The sequence below is a fragment of the Aspergillus costaricaensis genome (assembly GCF_003184835.1).
Source record: "Aspergillus costaricaensis CBS 115574 unplaced genomic scaffold BO79scaffold_1, whole genome shotgun sequence".
Taxonomy (NCBI): Eukaryota; Fungi; Ascomycota; class Eurotiomycetes; order Eurotiales; family Aspergillaceae; genus Aspergillus; species Aspergillus costaricensis.
Window position 1 is genome coordinate 188,018 of NW_020291801.1, and position 25,011 is coordinate 213,028.

General features: G+C 49.2%; 9 protein-coding genes across 9 annotated transcripts; 4 read left to right on the plus strand and 5 right to left on the minus strand.

Annotated features, from left to right (window-relative positions):
* Positions 1-172: 172 nt before the first annotated feature.
* Positions 173-1,529, minus strand: BO79DRAFT_260985 (Zn(II)2Cys6 transcription factor domain-containing protein; the record flags this gene model as incomplete). The annotated part of the gene is made up of 2 exons (XM_025686440.1): positions 173-925; positions 971-1,529. 2 exons carry the CDS (start codon positions 1,527-1,529, stop codon positions 249-251), a joined length of 1,236 nt encoding a protein of 411 aa, XP_025544901.1. The 3' UTR covers positions 173-248.
* A 250-nt stretch (positions 1,530-1,779) lies between these two features.
* Positions 1,780-2,870, plus strand: BO79DRAFT_260989 (NAD dependent epimerase/dehydratase). The gene has a single exon (XM_025686441.1). It carries the CDS (start codon positions 1,910-1,912, stop codon positions 2,816-2,818), a length of 909 nt encoding a protein of 302 aa, XP_025544902.1. The 5' UTR covers positions 1,780-1,909; the 3' UTR covers positions 2,819-2,870.
* Positions 2,871-3,047: 177 nt separating this feature from the next.
* On the minus strand, positions 3,048-5,044 carry BO79DRAFT_283501 (putative acyl-CoA dehydrogenase; the record flags this gene model as incomplete). Its single annotated transcript, XM_025688151.1, has 1 exon — positions 3,048-5,044. A coding segment is annotated over one exon (1,954 nt), but the record flags the coding sequence as incomplete, so codon positions are not given.
* Positions 5,045-6,125: 1,081 nt separating this feature from the next.
* Positions 6,126-7,058, plus strand: BO79DRAFT_249288 (metallophosphatase domain-containing protein; the record flags this gene model as incomplete). The annotated part of the gene is made up of 1 exon (XM_025685766.1): positions 6,126-7,058. One exon carries the CDS (start codon positions 6,126-6,128, stop codon positions 7,056-7,058), a length of 933 nt encoding a protein of 310 aa, XP_025544904.1.
* Positions 7,059-7,499: 441 nt separating this feature from the next.
* BO79DRAFT_223161 (uncharacterized protein) lies at positions 7,500-10,570 on the minus strand (the record flags this gene model as incomplete). Its single annotated transcript, XM_025683591.1, has 15 exons — positions 7,500-7,844; positions 7,899-8,083; positions 8,148-8,367; positions 8,424-8,478; positions 8,535-8,799; positions 8,858-8,975; positions 9,028-9,145; positions 9,196-9,323; positions 9,380-9,459; positions 9,515-9,642; positions 9,698-9,804; positions 9,859-9,954; positions 10,064-10,151; positions 10,201-10,369; positions 10,420-10,570. 15 exons carry the CDS (start codon positions 10,568-10,570, stop codon positions 7,500-7,502), a joined length of 2,253 nt encoding a protein of 750 aa, XP_025544905.1.
* Positions 10,571-12,847: 2,277 nt separating this feature from the next.
* Positions 12,848-15,164, minus strand: BO79DRAFT_162572 (lipase). Its single transcript, XM_025679075.1, has 6 exons — positions 14,607-15,164; positions 14,432-14,548; positions 14,298-14,381; positions 14,202-14,246; positions 14,048-14,141; positions 12,848-13,996 (listed from the first exon to the last, which is right to left on the minus strand). Exons 1-6 carry the CDS (start codon positions 15,076-15,078, stop codon positions 12,943-12,945), a joined length of 1,866 nt encoding a protein of 621 aa, XP_025544906.1. The 5' UTR covers positions 15,079-15,164; the 3' UTR covers positions 12,848-12,942.
* A 2,658-nt stretch (positions 15,165-17,822) lies between these two features.
* On the plus strand, positions 17,823-19,227 carry BO79DRAFT_134224 (S8 family peptidase; the record flags this gene model as incomplete). The annotated part of the gene is made up of 4 exons (XM_025678012.1): positions 17,823-18,146; positions 18,199-18,643; positions 18,691-18,779; positions 18,835-19,227. The coding sequence occupies 4 exons, from the start codon at positions 17,823-17,825 to the stop codon at positions 19,225-19,227; spliced, it is 1,251 nt and encodes a 416-aa protein (XP_025544907.1).
* Positions 19,228-19,876: 649 nt separating this feature from the next.
* BO79DRAFT_249292 (putative MFS multidrug transporter) lies at positions 19,877-21,615 on the plus strand (the record flags this gene model as incomplete). The annotated part of the gene is made up of 5 exons (XM_025685767.1): positions 19,877-20,082; positions 20,129-20,150; positions 20,198-20,271; positions 20,319-20,648; positions 20,712-21,615. 5 exons carry the CDS (start codon positions 19,877-19,879, stop codon positions 21,613-21,615), a joined length of 1,536 nt encoding a protein of 511 aa, XP_025544908.1.
* A 1,644-nt stretch (positions 21,616-23,259) lies between these two features.
* BO79DRAFT_260993 (uncharacterized protein) lies at positions 23,260-24,712 on the minus strand (the record flags this gene model as incomplete). Its single annotated transcript, XM_025686442.1, has 6 exons — positions 23,260-23,416; positions 23,483-23,667; positions 23,835-23,903; positions 23,943-24,029; positions 24,173-24,278; positions 24,663-24,712. 6 exons carry the CDS (start codon positions 24,710-24,712, stop codon positions 23,296-23,298), a joined length of 618 nt encoding a protein of 205 aa, XP_025544909.1. The 3' UTR covers positions 23,260-23,295.
* Between the last annotated feature and the right edge of the window lie 299 nt (positions 24,713-25,011).

Below are 25,011 nucleotides of genomic sequence, written 5' to 3' on the forward strand. Positions count from 1 at the left end.
TGTGGAAATATAACCAAACTTCAAGGAGCTGAGCAGCGGGCAAGGAATGGGCTGGGCTCAGGGGCGGCGAGAAAGGCGGTGTGGTGCCGCTATTGCAAAACTGGAAAGCCTGAAGACGGATGTCGGAAGGATATCCGCCCGAGGCACATGGGAGCCAGAGTCTGTGTGTGTTCTGTGGAGATCGGAGATTGGTCGTAAGGGTCGTAGGTTTGAAGCAACATGCGCATTAGTACCATCGAGACATGAATTTATAGGCCAGCTCCTCGGGAATAAAACCAGGCCTTAGCCTGGTCAATCCCTAGTAGCGTACTGAGGAGCATCCGTCCAAACACGTCCACATCAGACGGTCGCGCGCATTCAAGTACATGGCCAAAATCTGCGTTACAGACCACGAAATGCTGATACTCGTTCCATGCAACGGCAAAGTCGAATGAAGTCTGCGCATTCCACAGGGGTGCGGATAGGTACCATGAGTGGTTGAGACCCAGACGGCCGTCGCAGGTGAGGTTGTTCTCGCCCGTCACTAAACGGTATATTTGCACCAGATAAAACGTAAAAAGGGCGGTGCGACGCGCAGATTCCTGGTATACCCACTCATCCCAGGACTGCATGACGACATCCATGGGCGCGGTAAGAGCAGTATCGGGCTCTGCGGCTGGGAAGTATATATAGTTTAGAAGGTTGAAGGCCGATGTTTCCAGCATGGGAATAAAAGGCTCAGCGGACAGTCGGGCATGGATGTCCCCGTCGAACAGGCGCATTATCTGATATAGTATCAGTGATTGGGTGTGTGCAAGTGCTTCGAGAGGCGTGCTCGGTGGCGGTGATGCACACAAATCGTCAATGCGGGTTTTGAAGGAAGAGAGGATGACAGGAGCATTGATATCATTTCGAGCCATGTAGAGGGCGCAGCAGGCGAGGGCGTCTGCAATCTTTAGCACAGAGTTGAGATGGAATGCAATAAACGTACCTTGCATTGACCTGGGCATGCCGTCCTTGTACAATTGGCGATGACACCAGGGCGTCTGGCTTTCGAGGACCATCATTTTGGGTGCTTGTTTCAGCACGTCCATGCCGAACTGTAGGCGTTGCGCGACTATTGTCGATATGGGCAGCACAGACCTTGTTTTGATCACAGTGGTACTTGGATTTTCATGTGTTAGCGACATCATAGGAGGTTGCAGAGGCGGGATTTGGGCCAGTAGATTGGCAACTTCGGTTCCGGGGCTCGGAAGCTCGAGGGCACATGATAACTGCTCTACATCTGGGAAGTGCGTGTTGATATCGGTCACACACTGGATTTCAGCACAGGCTGGAAACAGAGGGTGTTTCTGAAAATTTACTGCAAGCGATGCTGCCTCCATGTCCAAGCTTTGTGGTTGTCTACCAGGATAGACACAGACCTGATTGCGGCGGGCACATCGGAAGCAAGCTGGCCAGGCAAGATCACAGCGTCGCTTGGCTATCTTGCAGGCCTCGCAGGATTTTCGCCGCGGTGGGGCGTTGGTACGCTCTGCTGCTGAATTCATGGGTCCCAATTGATCAAAGAATTGCGAGGCTGCAAATAATTTTGGAGACCTGTGTGGACAGTGAAAACCCCAACGTAAGATGGCTGCGGAGGAAACAATCAGTGGGGCGGCGGAGTTCCGCCCGCTATTTTAGCTCAACCAATCATACTTGGCCCAGGAAGTGGAACGCCGCGGTGAACTTCGTATACTACTAACACTAAGTACTTACTCTCCCTCCACAATATCCCAATGCTCGCCTATATAAATAACCATAATGTCCTCTACATTTTAACGTACTCATCAACATTATCTTTATCTTACAGTTCATCAATATACCGTCTTTGCTGCCTACCTCTCCAGTCACTCTCAAACCAAACTCATCACCCAAACCACCCCTCAACATGTCCGTCTTCGTCTGTGGCGCAACCGGCACCCAAGGCGGTGCCATAGCAAAGTACCTCCATGAAAAGGGCATCAAAGTACACACCGTCACCCGCACCCCGCTCTCCACAAAGTCACAGCACCTGCGCGCCCTGGGTGCTGATGTGATTGCGGGTGACTACGACAACGAAGCCTCCCTCCGAGCCAGTCTCGCCAATTGCACTGGTCTCTTCCTGAACATGGTCCCCGACTTCCAGAACCCCGACATCGAAGTTATTCGCGGCCGGCGGCTCCTCACTCTCGCCAAAGAAGCTGGTGTCAAGCATGTTGTCTACAGCAGCGCCTTCGCCGTCAACGAACCCCACAAGATCCGTACCTTCACGCCCACTGGCTTCGTTGGGAAGATGCTGCTCCCTAAACAGGCGCTGGAAAACGAAATTCGAACAATGGGTTTTGAGAGATGGACTATTTTGCGTCCTGGAAGCTTTATGACAAACTTCCTAGCGCCGATGGTGTATATGTATTCTGGATTAGTGGATAAGGGATGTTGGGTTACTGCGTGGACGACGGAGACGAAGATCCCACTGGTGGATCCGATGGATATTGGGAAAGTTGGAGCAATGGCGCTGACTGATAAGAAGCTTCATGGCAAGGAGATTGAAATTGCGGGGGAGTTGTTGACCGTTGAGGAGATAGTGAAGGAGCTCGTGAAGGCCACAGGGCGGGATCTCAAGGCTACTTACTTAATTGAGGAGGAGATTGAAGCCCAGGCTGCTGTTAACCCGCTCATTGAAGCGCAGTTGGCGATGCGAGACATGGCACAGTTTGCGGATTTGGAGGCGACAAAGGAGTGGGATCTCGACCTCGGGACATTCGAGCGGTTTCTAAAGAGGGAGAACGAGAAGGTTGTGAAGACGTTTTCTGTTTAGATATTGCTTTGGCTTTATGTACCTAATATGTATTTTCCGACTTGGTTGCGACGTGATAATATCATTCTTATAATCTTTAAACATTCCATTAATTGTAAAGGCTCTGCTGATTGAGGTGTAAGTTTGTAGCCAATCTCCATAGTTATCACATGATGAGTGTGAGAGATATATTCACGAGTTTCTCGTCTTTCAACAATGTAGTATTATGAACTGAAGTCCACAGCAACGCGCCATTCCCAAACAATCAGACACATATTTCATTTCTGACCCTTTCAAAGCTTCCCATGTACGGCACGGGATACATTATCTCCCAAAAATATCATTTTGTCCTTCCGTGACTCGACATCCCACTGAGATGGTGGCTTTATACCAGAGTCCGCAAATGACTGAACATATCTTGATGCCACGATCACAGCCACCTCATTCTCATCAGTGCAAGCATCATACATCAGTAAACAAGAGCAGACGATGGCCTGCAAATGACCAATTATCTCCCTTCCACGCCATAGCAGCTCCGCCTTGTCAGCCCTATTTGCAATTTGGACGAGATTCTCTAGTCTATTCGTGACGAATGCACACTCATCCGGGAACATTCGTTGACAATGTTGCAGTATGTTGTGCACCCACTGCCCGAAGACGTTCTCGATGACTTTACCCTCACCGAGCCGTCGGTCCATAATGACTCTCGCCACATCCTCAGCCATCACACTAACCGTACCCTCCCAAATCGGATTGACCAGCGTGTCTCGGAAGATTCTGGCTACGTTGAGAACCCCACCATCCTCATTGTTTTCGCAGTAGCCAACCCCTCCTAGTCCTTCCATGCATTCTCGGAGTCCCTGGACAGAACCCACGCTGGTCAGGGCCTTTAGAGCCGGCGTGATGAGCCGAAGCAAAGTTGCAGCTTGCTTCTTATCACGCGGGATTACGGCAGCAGCTTTGGTATTACGAACCATTAGGTCCCAATCCTGCTCAACGGTTCCCTGCAGGGCAATGCCGAAGAAGGCCCAGTGCATGGCCGCCGCGTATTTCACTGTCTCAGCCGCCATCCAGCGCACGTGCTGCGGGACGTCCTCAAGAAGTGAGCCTTGGACCTTGCGAACCCGCGTATATGCCCGGCAAATGGCCAGTCCGCGGCCCCATCCTGCCGTCGAACCGGCCGCTGTATAGAGGCGGGTAATATTGAGGATGGTCGCAACCTCTTTTACACCTCTGCCTTCTTCCCCGATCAGCCAGCCCCGCACACCCTTGAGCTCCAACTCCGCTGTGGGCAGTTGCTTGGTGCCAACTTTGTTCTTCAGCCGTTGCATCCGAATGCCATTCAACTCAATCCCGCTCGAAGATGAGGCCGACCGGCCAGCACGCCGCCGCACTGGTGCATAGAACAAACTGAGTCCTTTGGTTGTCTGCGCCAGCATGACCGTCATTTCCGAGTCGGTCGCACTGCTGAACCACTTAAACCCATCAATACGCCATGGTCCAAGCGGCATGCCGTGCGCATCGTGATGGGAGGCTTCTTGAAGCAGTTCCTCGCGACTCAGTCGACGTGCGATCGTCTCGGTTCCTCGCACGTCGCTGCCACCTTTTCGTTCCGTCATCCACTGTCCACTTGTCCATGCGACTTTGGGATCTCGCGAGATGAGGCGGCGGTATGCCTCACGAAATACTTCGCTACGACCAGGCTGGTCCCCGTCCGGTTCGCCGAGATGAGCTGCAAGCAGCTTTGCTGCCCCGTCCGTCATAGACGCAGGACACCCTGTCATAGCAGCGCTACCAGACCAAACATGATTCAGGGCAAATTGATGCACGCGGCGGTTCCAGGTTGTGTTGTCCGTCTCATATGCGACGCTCACGAGGCCTTCTTCTTGACCGATTTCCTTGAGAGCCTTCCAACCAGTTGATGTCCATAGCGGATCAACTCGATTTTCCCCGCCAAATGTGGTGAGCGGACGGAGAGCAGGCGGGTTAGTCTCTGCATCAACACTGTGCTGAAGTACTCTAGGCTCAAGGGCACGGCGAGAGAGGTTGTGGATGGAGTGGCCAACGTTGCCGCAGTTGTGGGGAAGGTATAGCACCAGGATTCGGCCTAAAACTACATCGTCGGATGAAGAGTGGTTTCCTCGGGCGCTTGCAGTAGTAAAGCTATAGCACGGGGGGATAGTGGGAAGGGGTTGAAAGAACCCTTCTGTGGATGATGAGGGCTTGCTGGGAGTGCATGCTGCCATGTTGTTGTGTCTCGATATCTGATTATCAGGAGAGGCAAACAGCTGGGTGGAAGACAAGAGCTGATATGAGGGATGTCTCCTCGGTATGCATGTCAGCAGGTCCCCACATCACTCGGCTCCTGAATTGCAGAGACCGAGGTATCTACGGATACGCAGGTTGGTAGCAGCCATTGGGCGAAAACAGGGTTGATTATAATATCTTCACAGCTAAGTTTATCACAAGTTGTGAATGCAGAGTGAAACAAGAAATCGCAATCAATCCATGATGAAGATAGCAATGAACCAGGAATGAGCCTAAAGCTACAAGGGATAAATGCTGCAGGGAATTGGACTATGCAAACACTCTCTGTGCCAAAGAATTGAGAGACTGGAGGGACGGCGATCGGGTGGCACATGCATCACGTGGTATTTACCCCGCATAGTGTAGTACACGTGATCTACCTAGAACCTTGCGAAAAGCTACAGGAGACTTTGGACTGATACTATGGAGGATTTCTCGAACGGTTTGGTGGTAAACCCCGGAGGGTTGTTGTACATAGTGCCGACTTTGTCGCAGCCTTAGGCAGCCAGACATATGTGAGTACCTCAGGCATATGTGATGCCTTAGGCCACTAATATAGCATAGCTTTCCATGATTATTAGACAAGTATACCCATGCCGATCATACCTATCATTAGGAAGATGGATTATAGGTAGTCACACTATCTGGCTAGTATTTTGCAATCTTCTCTTTCTAGTGTCTCGCCCTAGACTCTTGCACCATCCCACTCAGCTTTGTACATCACCAGTATACTAATCGTCCCCTTACATTCTTTTATTTTCAGGAAGAACTTCTTATCCTGGTGTTAGTTTCCCATTTATTAGCTATTCATGGGTTGACTGAGTCAGACATTCGGAAGTTCACAGACGTAATGATGTTGTAGGGCTGAACCAGCCGTCTTGTATAGAGTCACGGCATAATTGTAGCGTCACGGTATTTCTTAGGAACTTCCCTAGATACTCCTATCCTATAAGTCTCATCTTTTCACTGCCTCACACCCATTATTTTCATTCTACCAACAGCTTCAATTCCCACAGCAACTATGTCACGCTCCCCCATCAAAACCCGCTTCCTCATCCTCTCCGACACCCACGGCGCAGAGCTGCCTGAATCATGCTTCGAGCACTCGGTAGACGTCGTGTTACACTGCGGTGACCTCACAAACTCATCCTACATAACCGAATTCCAAACAACCATCAAACAGCTCCAGCGTTTCAAAGCGCCACTCAAGCTTGTCATCGCTGGAAACCACGACTTCACCCTAGACACGCCTACCTTCGAACAAAAGATCCGCGAAGCAGGTCTCGAAAACGACTCCTCCGTCAAGAAAGTATACGGAGACTATGAAGAAGTCAGAACCCTCTTCAAGAACGAACAAGACAACGGCATTATCTTCCTAGACGAAGGTACACACTCAATAACACTACCAAACGGATCAATACTCAACCTCTATGCCAGTCCGTACACCCCCTCCCTCGGGGACTGGGGATTTCAGTACCATCCTGAAAGGGGACATGATTTTCAGATTGAGGAGGATGTTGATATCGTGATTACTCATAGCCCTCCCAGGGGAATTATGGATTATACTGACAACGGGAGAGCTGGGTGTCCGGATCTATTTAAGGCTGTTGCGAAAGCTAGGCCCCGAATACACTGTTTTGGACATATTCATGAAGGATGGGGTGCGATGATTGCACAATGGAGGGATAGAACTGTTGTTGGGAATGAACCTTCCCACTTTACGGCTATCGACTATGGACGGTCGAGTGTTGTCACTAAGCTGTCCAGACTTGGTCCTGAGACATCACCGGCTGTTGCAGAAACGAGTCACTGTACGGATGATGCGATTCCATTGAAACCAGACCATCAGACACTTTTCATAAATGCAGCGTTTGAGGCTAGCGGTACGGCAGATGATGGCCTTTCAACACACCCGATCTGGCAAGTTGATCTGGAGCTTCCGTGTGCAAGATAGTCAGATCAGCAGCACATTGATTGTGAAGACGGCATAAATCTTGAATTAGCGTGAGCATTTACAAGGGTTGATTTCGAGTGACTTCCTCCCGGGATTTGATCCCTAGACTATTTTCTAAATGACTTCATCTCTCGAAAACTACCATCAATTCTACCTGGCAAGGGTCGTTCATCCCTTCCTCATGGTTATACCATGTTGTTTAGTTTTATCACAAATAGAATATTATAACCAACTTGGAATTCGCCGACCACTCTCATAAGCTATTATATGTATATCATTCGTCTATCTCGTCCGTCAATAGATCACACCTACCTTTCCCAAAAACCACATTTAGAGTCCCCAGAGGCATCCTCACTAGCCATATCGGAGCCACCTAATCATGTAGCCTACCAAGACAAGGCAGCCAAAACAAACTCAACTGCCCACTCACTAGCCACCCCTTCAAACATAAGTCAAAGTAAACTCATCCAACTTAATTGAGCCAAACCGTTCCGAGTCAACGCCAACACGGTCACCAATATCCGGCTGACGAGCAGCTTTGCCAATCTCCGTGCCATTATGATCAAACATAATAATATAAACACGTGATCCACTTGTTATATATTCAGACGTATCACCAATGGTAGTACTTCTGAACTGGAAGGCAGAGGCCATATGCTTCGTGCTGGCATAGACAAGAGATGTCGAGACATATCCCGGAAGAGCGGGACTCGAGGAGAGCCAGGACTGGTTACTGTCAGTAGTACTGGACTTGTTGTAGATGCGGTACGGGTAGTTGTATTTGAGCTGATGGAAGTAGTTAGTGTTTGGTTTCAATGTGTAGGGTAGTGCTTGGCTTACCTGCTTGACCTCCTTGCCTTGTGAGGTTGCCACGTCGACGTAGAAGTTCTGGCTATTCGAGCTAGTATCCTTCGATGACAGACCCACGATTTCGGATCCTATGGTGATTGCATTGAGTTTATGGAGATAATCGTAGCGTTCGGCAGTCATGGTCACTGTCGAGGCCATTTCCAGGACGCCGGATCCTATGATTGGATTAGCTGGATTGTTTTATTGTAGTAGTCGGGGACAGTGTATCGGTGTTCCTACCGAAGTTATCGAGATCAGCGGTCTCGATGGTATCGGTCTCCGTGGTAGTAGGGTTTACAGTAAGAAGTTTCTGGTCAGGTCCATGTGAGATCTGGAACCCGACGGATACCGTGGTCATCGTCGGCTGGTCGTTCTTTAGGATGTCCGCGAACTTCTGCTTGATATACTGGTAGCCAGGGATGGTGGAGATGACGTCTTCCAGTGCGACCACCTTTGATTGCTGTAGTAAATGTGAGACATACTGGTTATTGACAACTCCTGGAGGAGACTACTTACCTTGACAGCGCGCCAGGAGTAGAATGAGCCCACGGTGGCGGCCCATGCGGGTGGACTAGAACAGGACAGATTAATTTAGATGTGTACCAGAAATGGATAGAATGTCCTTACTCATTGCAGAGCAAGGTGTCGCCGCCCTTGGCTTCCCAACACATCGACTTAGTTGAAGCAGCGTTAGAAGCATCCGAGCTCGAAGTGGAGGACTTGTCGGTGCTCATTTTTGCAGAGGCCTGCACATAAGGAGAGGAGAACGAAAGCGCTGCTGCCGCTTTCATAGCCTTGGCCTGATCAGACTTGGCAGTGCTAGTTGTTGCAGTGATATCTTCAGAAGAAAGAAGCCTTCCACCTAGTTGAACCCTAGTAGCGAAGAAGCGACCTGTGTCTGGTGTCAGGGGCTATAATACTATGCACTAAAGAGGGAAGGCATATCGCACCATATTTATCTTTGAAGCTAGCAATACTAGCAGCTGAGTCCACAGACAGCAAGTCAACCTTGCATTCCTCGGTAAGGTCTAGACTGTGGTTGTCGAGGTCAACAACGACCCGTGGAAACTGAAGCAATGGTTAATATTATCAATCAAGGAAAGCTGTGAAGATTCCATACATTGTAAGTAATTGTCAGTACTTTAGTATCTTCACTTGAGGTAGAAGCCGTAGAAGATGAGTTATTCTCGCTATAGCTGGCGGATGCACTGGCTTTGTAGCCAAACGCGCCTCCTGAACTACGGTTTTATTGTTAGCCTGGGGCCATCTAATACATGGAGGGACTTACACGGCCATCTCAGCTGCAGTCTGCGACAAAGAGCTCTGTGCAATAGCACGCGAGACAGACTTTGTCTTCTCAAACTGCTCAACATACGAGTCATCCTCGATGCGGAAGCGGGGAATTCTCAGCATTTGCTAAGGGTGAAGTTGTCAGTCAACAAATTTGCTGCATGAAGATAATACTGGGCTACCTTCTGTTTAGCAATAGAGTCCGACGCAGCACTGTCGGAGATCTGGTAGTTCAGAAAAGGCCGGGGCTTAAGAATAAAGGCTATGCAGTGACATGAGTTGAGAGGCACGTATGGGCTTGTTATATGATGACTCACCGGCATGCATTGAGCGCTCCACAAGCTTTCCCACCTTGCCATCGACTTCAACGACCTGGTGAGCGTTGAGAAGACTGTTGTTACGGATGACAACACTCCAGTGCTTCTCCGACATATCTGCTGGGTGGCTAATTGGTAGCAGGATCAGTCTATCGTCCCGTTCGCATCGGGAGTGTGACCTACACAACAGCGAAGGTGGTGTTTGGATTGGTAAAGATGTTGTGGCTGAACGTGGTGGGCACTTGGGGAGCCTTAGGCTGTTCAGTAGCAGACACGCCTGCGATCTTGTTCTGCATAGGGTGTGAGAAATACGAGGTAATCGAGGACATGATTCTGTCACTTACGTCCACGATGACTTTGCCGCCCCAAGGGAAGGAAACCTGATCATCTTCATATCTCAGGTATACTCGGTAAGTGTCGGCATTATCAGCCGCGATCTCCTATAGTCTATGAGTATAAAAGCTCGCAGATAGAATCATCGAACTCACGCCAGCTTCACTTGACTGCAACGGGTTAGCAACCAGTCTTTCTAGGCCAGATGGCGCTCACCTTCTCATTCAAGATATCAAGGTATGCTTGAAAGCTATGGCTGTCCAGGACCTTTGCTCCACGTTGGTTGCAAAAGGTACTCCAAAGCCTGCGGCACTTCTTAGCATGTGTGGTAGTTCCCGTCCAATGCTACATACAGTCTGGGTTCTAGGACTTTCTCGCTGACTAGCAGTTCACGGACATTGGAAAGCTTCATCTTGCTTGGATCCGCATTTTTCATGGCAATGCAGGCCTTCTCCTTGATTACCCTGGTATGAGTGTCGTAGGAGTAGACGTGAAGTACTTGCTGTGTTTCGCCAGTCAAGTCTGTGACGGTCAGCGATGATCACGCTGGTCCAGCCTCACGAGATACTAACTGGATAGAAGGGTTTCCAGCTCTTTGCTGAAGTTCTGAGCAATGCTCGTAGTGTCTTTGGCAGCAGTGGTAGCAGCCGACGTAGTAGCGTCAGTAGCAGCTGTGGCAACCGTGGTTGCTGCCTTGGTGACGTTTGAGACGAGGGAGCTCATTATTGAGAGAAATCGGGCTGCGGCTTGCTAAGGATAATAGTAACTGAGAAGCTGGAGCTTCGCACTTCGGTCTTCTTTGGATGAAAGGATCTGAGCATTCTGGGGCAGGGACGGGGATTTATAGCAAGCATACGGCCTTGTTTTAGCAGTCGGTGATATCGACTTCGTGATACACGCTTTGGTTGGCTGTAGAAACGAAAATGGCATATCTGGTAAGTGCTTCATTCACATTGAGTGAGGGGTACTGGGTTGTGTTTGCCCTATCATTGGCAATATGAGGTTGTATCAACCAGGTTCTTGTGCATGATTGCCAATTCTAGTTACACCATGCGTAATAGTGTACAGTGGCAAATTGTAGTACATGACTGTTATTGTCAAGATCGCAGGGGTGTGGCATGCTATACTCCAACCAAATCCCGGTGCCAGACCTAGTGGCATCTTTAGGGCATATTCCATATCCCGAAGGGATTTGCTCTGCTTTCCAAAATTGTCTTTTGAGTGCGACAGCATCAGTCGTGTCTCCCTTGCAGGGCCCCTGCAAAGTATCCTAGTCTAAAGTTAGCTGCGACACAAAGACCCCTCATTACCATAACTTCTATTATCAAAACTATAAAGAAGACAATCTTTGGAGATTCACTGTCTAGAAGCTCTGCGGTTGTATTTTCCGGTTGTGATTTTGAAGGGCAGGTCCCCGAATCGGGGCGGACAGGCCGCTCCGCTTGCAACGACATAACCAAAGGACATGCAAGATGCAAGACGATCCTGAAGAGGTATGAGCTCCGTGGAAGTCTGCGGGAATCTCACGATCGAAGGCCCGGCCCCTCTTTCCCTAGCCATCCATCTGGCGATTAACTCGAGCAGGATTCATCTCTCTGTCAATCAGGATCGTGACCAGAGTACAAAGTGGGGAAAACACCCTTCATCACATCAAGTGGATCTAAAGAGTGGCAATTCATATTGGTCTAGGTCATGTTGGTGTCAGAAACATGACTCGGGATAGACTAGGGGACCCATGCATGCCCCCACGGCTAGGGCCGGGGGCGCAGTGCTAGTTTATCTTGACTGCAAATTCAAATCCCGAACCAAGCTATCTTTGTCCGCACCTTCTGTGCTGCGGTTTGTCGCTGTCTGACTGCACCATCAAGGGTGATGTGATGGGTTTGAGGGACCTTGCAGGCAGAGAGCTTGCATAATACCTATCTCCAATCAACCACCCATATCTACTTAACCAGTCTGGTATTGGCCATGATATTGCATGACGAGCCTTTGATGGCCATACAGTATAACATGACCAACTTTTAGATCGTCGGAGCAAATCCCTACTCAATAGGCTTTCTGCCATGTACTAACCGATGGGCCTACTTCACGCTTGACCACTCCTTAACCACTTGTACTACATGTACTCCCAGCTGAATACGGGATTCTTCTGCTACTACTTACGTGACCCCGGGACCTCATCTACACGAATGCCTCTGCGACTGTTATTCCATTTACTCATCGATTGTGACACCGCCCAATCACCACTTCTGCCCAGTGGACCTCACCAGAATTCCGGGATGTCAAGATGAGGCCATAAGTCTATGAATAGATGCGTCGTGCACTATCTCGCTCGGTTGCCTGAATCCGGGGTTTGCTTTCAACGACGAGGCGTCCAAAAAAGCAAAGACCACGAGCGATTATCGGAGCTGGATGCTCATTCGACATAAGAAGGAGGGGTATACAGCCATCCCAGCTGTTCACAACCAATTCTGAGCTTTCTGCATTGTTGACATGCTTTAGTCTGCTATACTTCCTAGTGCGATTGAAATCAGGATTTAAAACCGAAGAAAGTCTCCTACTGTACAATTAGAGGTAATCATCGGTCCAACCACCCAGTTATATCACACATTACATGTTGAGACATTCACTGCTGTCAGGCAGCTGTCAGCTGATCCTTCGCCTCTTCTTCCTGCGTGGTCTCAGACCACCACCTCTTCCAACCAAAGAACCACCCAACCCCTTGAGATCTAGATAGATCAAATCCATATTTCTTTGACCCTTCCTCTGACATTACATACATTTGCCTTTAAGTCAGATAGCTCGTCTGTATCAGGCTTTTGTAGTTCGGATATGACCGGTTGTCCTGCACAATGCCACCTCCTCTTTGCTTATTCCCGTCCCATTATACCCTGTCTGATTTTCATCTCCACTCATGTCATCTGAAGAGGGGTTTTCTATTAACAACATAGCAAAGCAAAGGGAAGGGACGAGATGATTATGAAGCATAATAACGTCTGTGTACGCGCATCTAGATATTATTGCTCCCATAACCTATACCTTCCACAAATCTCTCATGGCAGGCATACAGTAGGGTTAAAATCCTGCAGGTAAGACTATACTCCAGCCTCCGCTCGCATCCGCGCACTATTGATGAATTCGCACCGGTCAAACAGCCTTTCCCATAAAACTGCCTTCTCTGCTTCTGTAGATCCTCCTGCATCCGCGTCTTTGCTGACTCCGATCGCCCCCGAGCCCATAACACCCCCGAAAACCTGAATCGACAGCTGATCAGGAGATTTCTTGGAAAGTCCCTGTTCACTCATCCCTGAGAATGCAGCAGGCCATGTGTCACTCGGACTCGCATCATGCGCAAACCCAATCACCTGTCTGCTCACCTCCCGTGCCAACTCCATTTGTTCTGGGGAGTTATCAGCCCCACCCTCCAGGTTAGCATTGTTCAAGACATAGGGAATATCACTGAGATGAGCAACGCGCCACATCGGTACGCCCATCATTTCGAATACTGGCGCGTATCTGGTCGCATTATGCTCGTAGAGCCATATTTTAGATGTGGTGGTCCATCCTTTCTGAGCGTACTGCCATGCAAAATCAAGCACTGGACAGGTGAACCAGATATCGCGATTCATTTGCGCGGCGCGGTAGTACTGGGATGATATAGGGCCGTCGTACCTTTCGCGGACCATATGCGCGAAGTCTGTGACCGGATATAAAGCTAGAAGTCTTTCTTTTGTGGCAGGGGAGAGCTTCGACAACCATAGTCCAAAGCTAGCAAGCACTTCATCGTCGGTGGAGGTTGTTGGTGGGGCATACCAGGCTCCATCGTTGGTGACCCACGAAGCAATGATAGGAATATCTTTGACGAACTTGCCCGCACGTAGGAGCTCAGAAGGTCGGGCGGGGAGAACGTCGCCATCAATGGTCGGATAGAAGAAACCTTCTCCGAATGGGGGACGAGCTGCACGTGACGACGTAACGGAGAGATTTGTTAGAGTTTCGAAGGGGATACGTCGAAGACATTCAAGGGTCTCGGAGGATTCGGCGTCGTTGGTGGCAACGCAACCAACCTCACGCGCGATGTTTGCGGTGTTCTCTGATACCAAAGTTGAGTCACTGTTGAAGTTGAGACCCGGGGCTCCAGACATCATGCTTTATATGTTAGATAACTGGAAGAAGGCAGATTTAGATTAGTGAACTTACATGGCTCGTTGGAATGGGACACCTTTGGTGCCATTGAAAGATGTCAAGTGCAAGCCGATGTCACTGGCCCCAACGCTCTGCCCGATGGCAGTTACTATAGATGCGTTAGTTGCCCGTGCCTATTTTATGGCATGGCATGATTCAGTTGTTGTACCTCTGCTGGGGTCGCCCCCAAATGCTTCGATGTTGTCTCGAACCCCTGGTCATTGGGTCAGCAGGGATTCCGTAGTGCATAAACGAGTCCACATACATTCCAATGCAGCGCGCTGATCCCGCAGTCCGGCATTCGTCTGCTTCTTCTCAATCATGGCCCTACTGGTCGCAAATCCAAAGACTTGGGACTGTCAACAACATCTACATGTGCGCACAATGTATATGTCTTACATCCTAATCGGTAGTTTATTCCGACATATATCAACGGCTTCCCCGCCGCCACGGCCCCCTGAAGCAGCCCTTCCGGGTTGTAAAGGATGTCAGAAGCAGAACCCAGAGCATGGCCACCTACGCATTATGATCATCAGTCTCGACCTAAAAATCAGTAGAGTATGAATCTACTTACCTCCATGCAACCACACCACAACAGGAAGTCTATCCTGTTCTTTGACACCGGTCGGGCGAGCAACCCTCAAGCTTAGACAATTCTCGCTGATGTTTGACACTCTACTCGTGAAAGGCAGGATATCACCTGTGCCCTGGGGGCACCACGCTCCAGGCTGGGATGCATCGATCACGGACCCTTTCGACGGGCGGACTGGAACAGGAGGAGCGAAGCGTCGGAGACCAGTTGGCTCCTCTGCATAGAAGATGTTTTGGAAATGTTCTACATCATTTGACAGACTGCCAATATATTCGATGCCATGATGAGTGTCATAAACTCTGGGTAGTGAGACGGGTGTTTTCGGAAAGACGAGTCCGCAGTAACCAGTGATATTTTCAACAAGAACATCAGTAAATGATGAGAGGTATATGGCGAAAAGTGCTATGGCCACCGTGAGTGCGCCTATGACGAAGCCACTTTTAGGAGTGGCCATGGCTTGCTTGGTGAGAAATAGACACTGTGTCACCCAGACCACGATGGGAAGTTAACGAAGTGGTTAGATAAGGTGTCTTGCCTCTTTGTTGAGGTGGTGCAGAAGCGGGAGAGATGACGTGGGAGCTGGCGGAAGTAGTACCTTTTAAGTCTGGCGGCTTGTGGCTGCGCCCAGCCTAACAGGGATGGTCATCCTGCTGGAGCGCTATATGATAGACACAACATCGTCCTAGGGGATTGGTAATAACACAATACTAGTAGCAAGCATTTGTAGTTCCTGGTAGTGTCTAATACAGTGAGAAACGTTGTAGTTATTAAAGTAGTGTGACTATATACCGTGGTAGTGGATGGCGCGCATATCGGACATTACAAATATATATCTTCAACTGACAGACCAGGTCACGCTACGTTTCATCTTCAAGGCATCAGGCAGTATAGAATCGAAGAGTAGGTAGATGGAGGAACAAGGCAAAACCATATACGAGTAAGCACAAGAGAAGTTCAAGATCGAAAGATAGGGAAGATCTGGCGATCAATGCTTGGCGCTCTTTCGGGAATCTTGATTGTTTGCGACAATTGGATTGGGAAATCGGCCCGATTGCCCTTTTACGGCGGTGAAGGCTTATTGTGGCAGAGACTGACCGCCCATTTGATACTCCGGAGCCGCTTGTTGTCAGCATTCACTATACCCTCTCCGAATTAGATGTGAGTGGGCAGACTTGATAGAGACATCCTGGGCTTGAAGAATCCTATGAATTCTTTGAGTATATAAGTGCAGGACCCTCCTGCTCTACTTTAACAGCTATACAGTATAGCATAGTTTTCCACTCACCCATCAATCGTCATTGCTTTGGTCCAGTCTAATTTGAGCCAAGTAACAAACGCTTGCAGTGAGAGCGTGAAAGCACCAGAATAAACGCATAGCCCTTGGGTGAACGGCACTTTAAATTCCTGGAGGATGCAGAATTTTCAATGGCGACTGTACTGGAAGCAAACATTTTCTATCCGATCGTTGCTGTTCAGTACAGCATCCTCCCCTTTTGCTTTACCTCGACATATCTAGTCTCAGACTTGATTAGAGCTGCGGTCTATTCACTAGTGCAGATAAACTCTCACGTACATAGAAACTTATAGCTTACCGCTAACGACTTCTCCTCTTTTCAAGAGGATGATATGAATGATAGCAACACAACATCACGGGACCTGTGAAACGAGACCCCAGCCAAGGAACACGCTTGCAACGTCAACCTCCCACCACATTCTCTTGTTCTACCCAACACGCTCCTGTGTCAAACAAAGCAACTCCCAGAGACTCTCCCGGCCACGGCCCCCCCCAGCCATCTCTCAATGCAACAGTCATTTAGAAAGCTATATGCAGTCTGTCAGACAGCCCCTATCCCGCCGTCACCGGACACGCTAAGGCAGCTTGAATGGAAGATGACTTGCAGGAGAGAAGCTAGTAAGTTGTCGTGACCGTCTGTGCTGCACACCACCCAGAGACATTACCAATGATCATTCGGAGCCTGACGGTCGACCCCGTGATGTTGGACGGATTCCAAATGTCGCAAATGCAGGGGAGGTGCGTCCCACGTCTCTGCATCTATGGGCCCCAGCACTTTGGGCCCCCCATAGTGGACAGCATGACATCGCTTGGCCCTGCATATACCTAGCTTGTTATCCGGACCTCAGCCGGGCGGCGCAGATATAGATTCCCCGGACCGGGTGTGGTTTACGACGGATTGTGATTATCTCCTAACCCGCTGGTATCTGAATTATCTCATCAGCCAGAATATTAACATTTGAATATTCTGGTATGAGTGTATCAGAAGGTCTTCTAGGCATGTGCAACTCAAATGGCGTTTCAGTGGAACCGATACCGTCTGGGGCCATGTGAGTGGCAGAAGGCATTTGTTGCAAAACCTTCGGATATAAGTCCCTTTCGACGATGTCAAGAGCTGTTGAACCACTAATACGCCTGCATGTACAGGTTAATAAGAGGTTATTTTTGTGCCCAAACGCCGTGTAACACTGGGTAACAATACACTCCTTTCAGTCACCCACATATGCCCGCCCCCTACAGTAGAGTTGTAAATATCCCTCACAATTCTTCCAGTCGCTGGGGTAGGATCTACCTGATGTAGAAGCTGAACAACCCTAGATGCTATCGCGTGAAGATGCCAAGTAATGATAGGTTACATTGGCTGACGAATAGTTTGTTCACCATCCCCCGCCCGTACAAGGCTCTTTGAGTGACCTTTATTTATATGGACGCTTCTTGCAGTGTAGAGCCGCTGTCTAGAACCCGGCAATAGGTCTTCCTACTATGTGTTGTGTCATAAGGATGAGTACATTGTTACTAACGCCCAGCAAATAGAACAGCCTATAGAGAAGCTAATGGACAGCTGGTCAAGCTGCCCCAGAAACGGAATGTGTCCGTAATCTTATCCCTGCATGCTATCTGTATTCTATGCATGCATGATGCTTTCCTCACGGGGCATAACCCAGTAGTCCGAAGGTGCAATGTGACCATCTGACTGAGTTTTAAATATACTGACCAAGTGCCTTCTGACCAGGTCCCCACTTGATGACAATCGGCCAAAGGTGAATGTGACTGAAACCGTGGCCTAGACAACAGGACTTAGACTTTGTTGTGAGACTATAAGAGATCTATCTATTGCACTACTGAACTTAAGCATTCAAGTCTGTCATTGACAAATCTCCTCTTTCGGCAGCCACTCGCTCAACATGGCATTCCTCAGACGCATTCTCCCGCTGCTCGCCCTGCTTTTGCCTGCAGTTTTCAGTGCCACAGAGCAGGTCCCTCACTCGACCATCCAGACCATCCCGGGAAAGTACATTGTCACTTTCAAGTCCGGCATTGACAACGCCAAAATTGAGTCCCATTCTGCATGGGTAACGGAGCTCCACAGACGCAGCATAGAAGGCCGCAGTACACCCGACGATGACCTTCCCGCTGGCATTGAAAGAACATATAAAATTGCCAATTTTGCTGCGTACGCGGGGTCTTTTGATGAAAAGACTATCGAGGAGATCCGCAAACATGACCATGTTTGAGACCTAATTGTCCGAGGCCGTGAAGCCTGAACTAATTGGCGTACAGGTGGCTTACGTGGAACAAGATCAGGTATGGTACCTCGATACGCTAGTTACCGAAAGACGAGCTCCTTGGGGACTGGGCAGTATCTCGCACCGGGGTGCGTCTAGCACCGATTACATCTATGATGACAGCGCTGGCGAGGGTACCTATGCCTATGTAGTGGATACCGGCATCTTGGCTACACATAATGAGTTTGGTGGTCGTGCTAGCCTAGCATACAATGCTGCAGGGGGTGAACATGTTGATGGTGTTGGTCACGGCACACATGTAGCAGGGACCATTGGCGGCAAAACATACGGTGTTTCGAAAAACGCTCACCTACTATCCGTGAAGGTGTTTGTGGGTGAATCAAGCTCGACATCGGTCATTCTGGATGGCTTCAATTGGGCGGCCAATGATATTGTGAGCAAGAATCGGACCAGCAAAGCAGCGATCAATATGAGTCTTGGTAATGTCGCCCTCCCTGGTGGCTGAATGTTGCTAACCATGAGGTAGGTGGAGGATACTCCTATGCTTTCAATAATGCAGTTGAGAATGCTTTTGACGAGGGTGTACTCTCTTGTGTTGCCGCTGGAAATGAGAATGTACGCTCGGTTAGACTGTCCAACCTTCGGAGAAAGTTTCACTGATGCTTTGCAGAGAGATGCAGCACGGACTAGCCCGGCTTCTGCACCCGACGCTGTCACTGTTGCCGCTATAAGCAGAAGCAATGCCCGTGCGTCATTTTCAAACTATGGGTCCGTAGTTGACATTTTTGCTCCGGGAGAGCAAGTCCTTTCTGCGTGGATCGGTTCCAACTCGGCTACCAACACCATCTCCGGTACGTCCATGGCCACACCCCATGTGACAGGTTTGGTCATTTATTTGATGGGCTTGCGGAACATGGCTACCCCAGCGGCCGCAACGGCTGAGCTCAAGAGACTGGCTACGCGGAATGCTGTCACCAATGTTGCCGGTAGCCCCAATCTACTGGCCTACAACGGAAACAGCGGCGTGTCAAATGGGGGTGATAATGATGGAGATGAGGACTAGGTGCGTGATACGAGCAGACATGGTTTAGAATAGTGGGTCAGGAAGTAGACTAGTTTAAATGCGAAACAGAGTGTGTCTGGAAACGCCAAATTCATTCTTGTAATATCCGCAGTTCGACTTTTGCCGACACCGCAAACAGGCTGTGCATGAGGCTTTATCCAGCCGATCCCCAGATGCCGGGCCAAGCTCATCGATTGGATGCGTGAAAGTTTGGCACATGCGAAATGCCGCTGCCCTTTACCTCCCGACGTGGTACCGGACCGAAGGCAGACACAGACCACGGAGTGCTATACCGCACAGACAACCTGTGCTTCCAACTAAGAAAAAGATCCCACAGACCGCTGCAGCATCATGAGTATGATAGGCTTCTACCAATTGACCTTCACTGGCGACATCCCGACTGAATCTAGATCAAGGAGATCAACCGCTTCCCCGGACAGATCAGGCCTATCCCCATAATGAGCCGGTGACTGTGTAACCCTGTCACAATTCGTTTGCTGTTGGTCTCTTCTGTTTGCTAGATAATGTGTACTACTTCAGAGTTCGTGCTTCTAGGAGCTCATATTGAAGACAGGCTTTTGTATATAGCTACACCCCAAGTCCGGCAGCATAGGGATCCGTATGCTCGAGGTCTTTTCAGGTTCTCACAATGAAAACCGTCTCCCGGGTCATCACGGCCCCTGTGGAGAGCGAAAAGGAAACACTTCTGGCGCTGCTGCCCCAGTATGGCCTCAAGCTCGCCCCGGACGGAGTCCATATACAGTGGGCTCTGGGAAATTGTCGACATCCGCGAAACTGGAGCTTGCGACGCAAGGTCTATGATACTACGCTTATCATATTCCTGGAATTCTTCACGTATGAAGTCCCCTGGTTTGGATCATACCGAGACTAATTATTCCAGAACTGCTATCAGCACCGCTGGCGTGGGTAATCAAACTATTATAGAGATGTACATTTGCTGAACATATAGTCAACTGCGGCTAATAATGCTGTGCACGACTTCGAAATTTCAAGAACCCTGTCAATTTTTCTCTTTGTTTCCATGTTAGTACTCACTTGCTTCCTCCAGTACACCCAGGCTGACTTCTCAGATATCTTATCGGCCAAGCCATCGGGGGTGTCGTATTTCCCCCATACTCTGAAGTATTTGGTCGAAAAAAGCTCTATGTGGCAAGCTCGGCCCTCTACGGCCTATCATGCATCTTGATTGCATCCGTGCCATCATTGGTAGGAGTAGCGATTGGCCGATGTCTCTGTGGCTTTCTGTCCGCCATTCCCACGACTGTTGTAGTGGGTAGCATCGAAGACACCTTCAACTCCCGCGAGCGAGTCTGGGTCATCTGTATTTGGACTATGTTCGCCAACCTAGGTCTCGTTGTAGGTCCCATTCTCAGTACGTTTGTCGTGGCCTACACCCAATGGTATCCCCCACCCCCTCCCCCTTTCCCTAAAATCCACCAATATCCTCACTAAAACCGCACCAGGAGATGGTTATTCTACATTGCAGCCATGGTAACCGGAATCCTGACACTCCTACTACTCACTTTGAATGAATCGCGTCCCTCCCTCCTCCTCGCCCGCGAAGTCGCTACTCTTCGCAAAGTCACCAAAATCGACACCCTGGAAGGCCTCAACCCCGATAAAGCCCCCGACTTGCGCAGCTTCGTCCGCATCGCGCTCTTCCGCCCTATCCGGCTCCTCTTCACCGAACTCATCGTCTTCACCGTCTCCATCATCAGCGCCGTTGCCATCGCCCTAGTTTACCTCTTCACCGAAGCTCTACCGCCCATCTACGAATCATTCGGCTTCACTCCTAAGCAAGCCTGCCTCCCCTTTATCGCAATCGGTTTAGGCCTCACTCTCGGCCTCCTCACCCGCTGTCTCGACCTGCGCATCATCGCTCACCACCGAGCTCAGGGCCGACCACTCCTCCCAGAAGATAAACTGACAGGATTCTGGATCGGTGCACCCATTCTCGCTGCGGCACTGTGGCTTTTCGCTTGGACTATCCCGCCAGCTGTCACAAATCTCCCTTGGCTTGTGTCGGTCGCAGCTCTCGTGCTGGCTGGGTATAGTCTCAATGAGATGGACTACGTGCTCGGCGGGTATCTGACGGATAGTTACCTCAGCTATGCGGCGAGTGGCCTGGCTGCATTGAGTCTGGTGAGGGCGTTATTGTCTGCTGCGTTACCGCTGATCTCGGCGCCTATGTTGGATCGGCTCGGGGCTAATTTTAGTGTTTCGGTGTTGGCGGCGGTTGCAACGGTGTTTTGTGTTGTACCGCCGTTGTTTTCGAGGTACGGGAGGGGTATTAGAGCTAGAAGTGCGTTTGCAAGGTTTAGTTTGACTGTGTATCGTGAGTATAGTGTTGATGAGGAGGGATACTAGAGTAATATGGAGTGTGCGATATGAGTGAGTGATGATGGAGTGGGGGGGGGAGCAAAAGTCTTGCTTGATTGACAAAGATTGACAATTTTACCCTTTCATCAATATTGCTACCTGCTTTTCGTAAGTAGATAACGTTGGGATACATATCTCTCCGTCACCTGCCTAGATTTATGCGATATATCGTTGTTGGTCTAGCGGTTAGTGCGTCGACAGGATGCACGGATGGCTGGGAAAAAAAAAAAAAAAAAAAAAAAACAATCGTGGCAATTATTCCCAAATTAACTGTCAGTCAGAGCAACTTCTTTATCCTATGAGTCTTGCAGAGGGGACAATTTTCATTACAGTTTCAACATCTGTAGTAATAAAATCAATGGAAAAGGGGTCCATCAGATCCACCATCCAAGGTATCCCGGGCACACAACTACCCATCTAGGAATTTAGATATCCGAATTTAAACTCGGCTTCAATCCCGGCTTTACCTATTCATCCTTCCGTCTATTCTTATCCAGATGCCAGAACTCTGGCACGGATCTCACGAATCAGAAACTGAAAATTAGGCTGGTCTAACCTCCATCTCGGATCCTTTCAGTCAGGAACCGCAAATCAAGACTTTCCTTATTTAGACTTGGCAATACTAAGCACTAACATACTCTTAACGCTAAACCCTTTTCTGATCGAACTCAGATAATCTGATTGGCCAGCTCGCTAATGACATCATAGAGCTAGAGGCTAGACTGTATATGGAGTAGTTCGACGTTCTGGCCCCGAAGGAATGTTTGGAGATACTTTAGTAGAGACTGTGATGTTTGATGTGGTAGAGATATAAATACTACTGAGTTAGGGGGGAGATGATGAACGTGAAAAAGAGAGTTAAAAGTTCAGTCCTTCTTCTTCTACGTTTTTGTCGCTCTCTACATTCAGAATTGCATTCTGTCGCTCTTTACATGATATAATACTATCGTTCTTTTGCATTTGCCTCTCATAATAACTACCGGCGTGTTTTCATTCCTACCTCTCAATTGAGACATTCCACTCATTAGTCGACGGACTCAGACCAACTTACTACCAAAGTAAGACAGACCAAACATATACTATTCTCACATGATCTAACTGTTTCCCGCTGCAGCACCACCGCCACCAAAACTCCTTTACTGTACCGAAGTATCACGCAACACAAACCGAAATCAATCATCGATCATGGCATACATTGGCGACGCGGCGGTCATCTTCTTTGTCATTCTCGGCTGTGTAATGCTGACTCTATCCGGCTACTCCACACACTACCTTATGACCAATGGGTTTTACGGCCTAGAGCGGGACTTTGATCCCACCGCAGAGCAGAGAGTGTATATGCGGCAGCTGAGACTAAGGGATCTGCATTGGATGGCGAGGGATAATAGGGTCAAAACCGAGGACAGTCAGTCGGCTGTTTGAGGGACGCCATCTATATCATCATCGGAGTTATGGGAGACTGGGTTGTGATTTGGAGCATGGCATGGCGTTTCGGGTTGTTATTGGGAATTATGTGTGTGATAGAACTCCTTCCAGTTCTCCGTTGTCTATACTTGGTGTAGTTTTTTCATAAATATGTCCGTTCATACTGTATTACTTACCATAGAGGTTCTAAAGCATACAAAGCCATAACAATAATTATATCCTCTTACGTATTAGCGAGCAGTCCTAACCATCAAACTGCCGACCCGTCAGACCCAATACCCACAAAACCTCATCACTAATCCGCTCCGGGGCCATATAGTGCACATTATGCGCCATGGCTTTCCTCTGCGCATAGACAAACCGACTCTCAGTCGACAATCCAAGATGGGCCCTCTGAGTTTCCTCATCAACCCTTTCAATAGTCTCTAACCACGCAGCAAGATTTCTCCTCGCCTCCTCGGTACCACACCCATTTGCAAACCCAAATTCCAAATCTTTACGAAAATCCACCGATCGAATTCCAAACACCACGCTCAATCGTCCATCACCCAGCGCTTGAAACCCCAGCAGCAATCCAGCATTAACCTCTTCCATAATCTTTGCTACAAACCCCTCCTAAACATGAAATATACTCTTACCTCATCCTCCTTAATTCTCTCATACTCCTCCGCTGAGAATGCATAATTCACGTCTAACCCCAAAACCACATCAAACCCAACTCCACCCAGCAAGCTAAACCATCCCCGCGGTAACGGATTAGGTTCTCCCTAAGAATCAACAACCATCATCCCCGCCACTTTCGACTTGATATGCATGCGAAGAAACTCCCGGATCAAGATACCGCCATATGACTACCCAACCAGTATATAGAGTGGCTCAGTCCCTGTTACCTCTGGTAACCGGGTCACTTCATACACGCGGTTCTGGGCTGTAGGTTCGCGCGGAGACACATCGCTTAGGCCGTACCCTGCGCGGTCCTAGGTATATACACGGGCGTGTTCGGCGATAAGGCGTTGCACTACGACTCATTCGCCGTGGCAGCTGACCAGACCGCCTATGATCGCTATGACAGGCTGGAGAGTGTCGTTGATTGCTTGTCATGCGGGCGGTACATTCGAACGCCATCTATCGTGATGTGACCGAAGTGGGTGCCAGAGAGGCATGGGGATGGTGAGGACAGGGTTGTGACGAAGTGATGGATAGGGCAGGGTTGGGGGTGGTGAGTGCTAGTAGCAAAATAGTGACTACGTGGATTATAGCTTATGGGGGGAATTGAGATAGGGAGTGATAGAGCTGTGCAATTTGGATAGGGATGTTGGTTGTGATTGGTCTTAGGAAGGGTCTAGTGCTGACCTTGTACTAACGGGTTCCGTGTTGTATAGTTTAATGCCAAACTACGGGTGGAAATTCATGCCTAGGGCTGATTCACTCGGGATTTGAAATTGGGTGCGAGGACCACTAGCCTGAAGAGGGTTCCTATTTGAGTTGTTGCAGTCGGACCCTCAATGTCCTGCTTCTCTAGCTTCTCGGCGCAATTTGTACATAGCACATACATTAGAGATCTTCCCTCATAGAAGTCCGTTTGCTAGTTCTTGAGCCCCTCTTCTTACCTTCTTGTCCGCCCATCTAATCTGTCTGCTGACTCACAGCCCGGACTCATTTAGAACTGACTTTGCAGGGATTGATTGGGTTTGAGAGTCAATCTTCGTACATACATACGCATGCGCATAAACTTAACGTTTATGGAGTCTACTTGTTTCAATACCAGAATACTTCAAAATTATTAGACTGGTTAATGTCGTGCATCGGCGAAGTCACTGGTAGCCGACCATCAACCGCTGCGCTGAACTGTGTCCAAAACAGGAAAACAAGAAGAAAAACAAATGCTTCAAAGGTTTGAACCCTGCAAAACGACTTCTAAAACCAACTGACTTCCAACCCGCTGATATGCGCTGTAGC

Coding starts and splice junctions, on each gene's coding strand:
- BO79DRAFT_260989 (XM_025686441.1), top strand. CDS start 1,910: ATGTCCGTCTTCGTCTGTGGCGCAACCGGCACCCAAGGCGGTGCCATA.
- BO79DRAFT_162572 (XM_025679075.1), bottom strand. CDS start 15,078: ATGGCCACTCCTAAAAGTGGCTTCGTCATAGGCGCACTCACGGTGGCC. Junction 14,549..14,606: donor TGTGGTGTGGTTGCATGGAG/GTAAGTAGATTC, acceptor CATAATGCGTAG/GTGGCCATGCTCTGGGTTCT. Junction 14,247..14,297: donor TCAGCGCGCTGCATTGGAAT/GTATGTGGACTC, acceptor CCCAATGACCAG/GGGTTCGAGACAACATCGAA.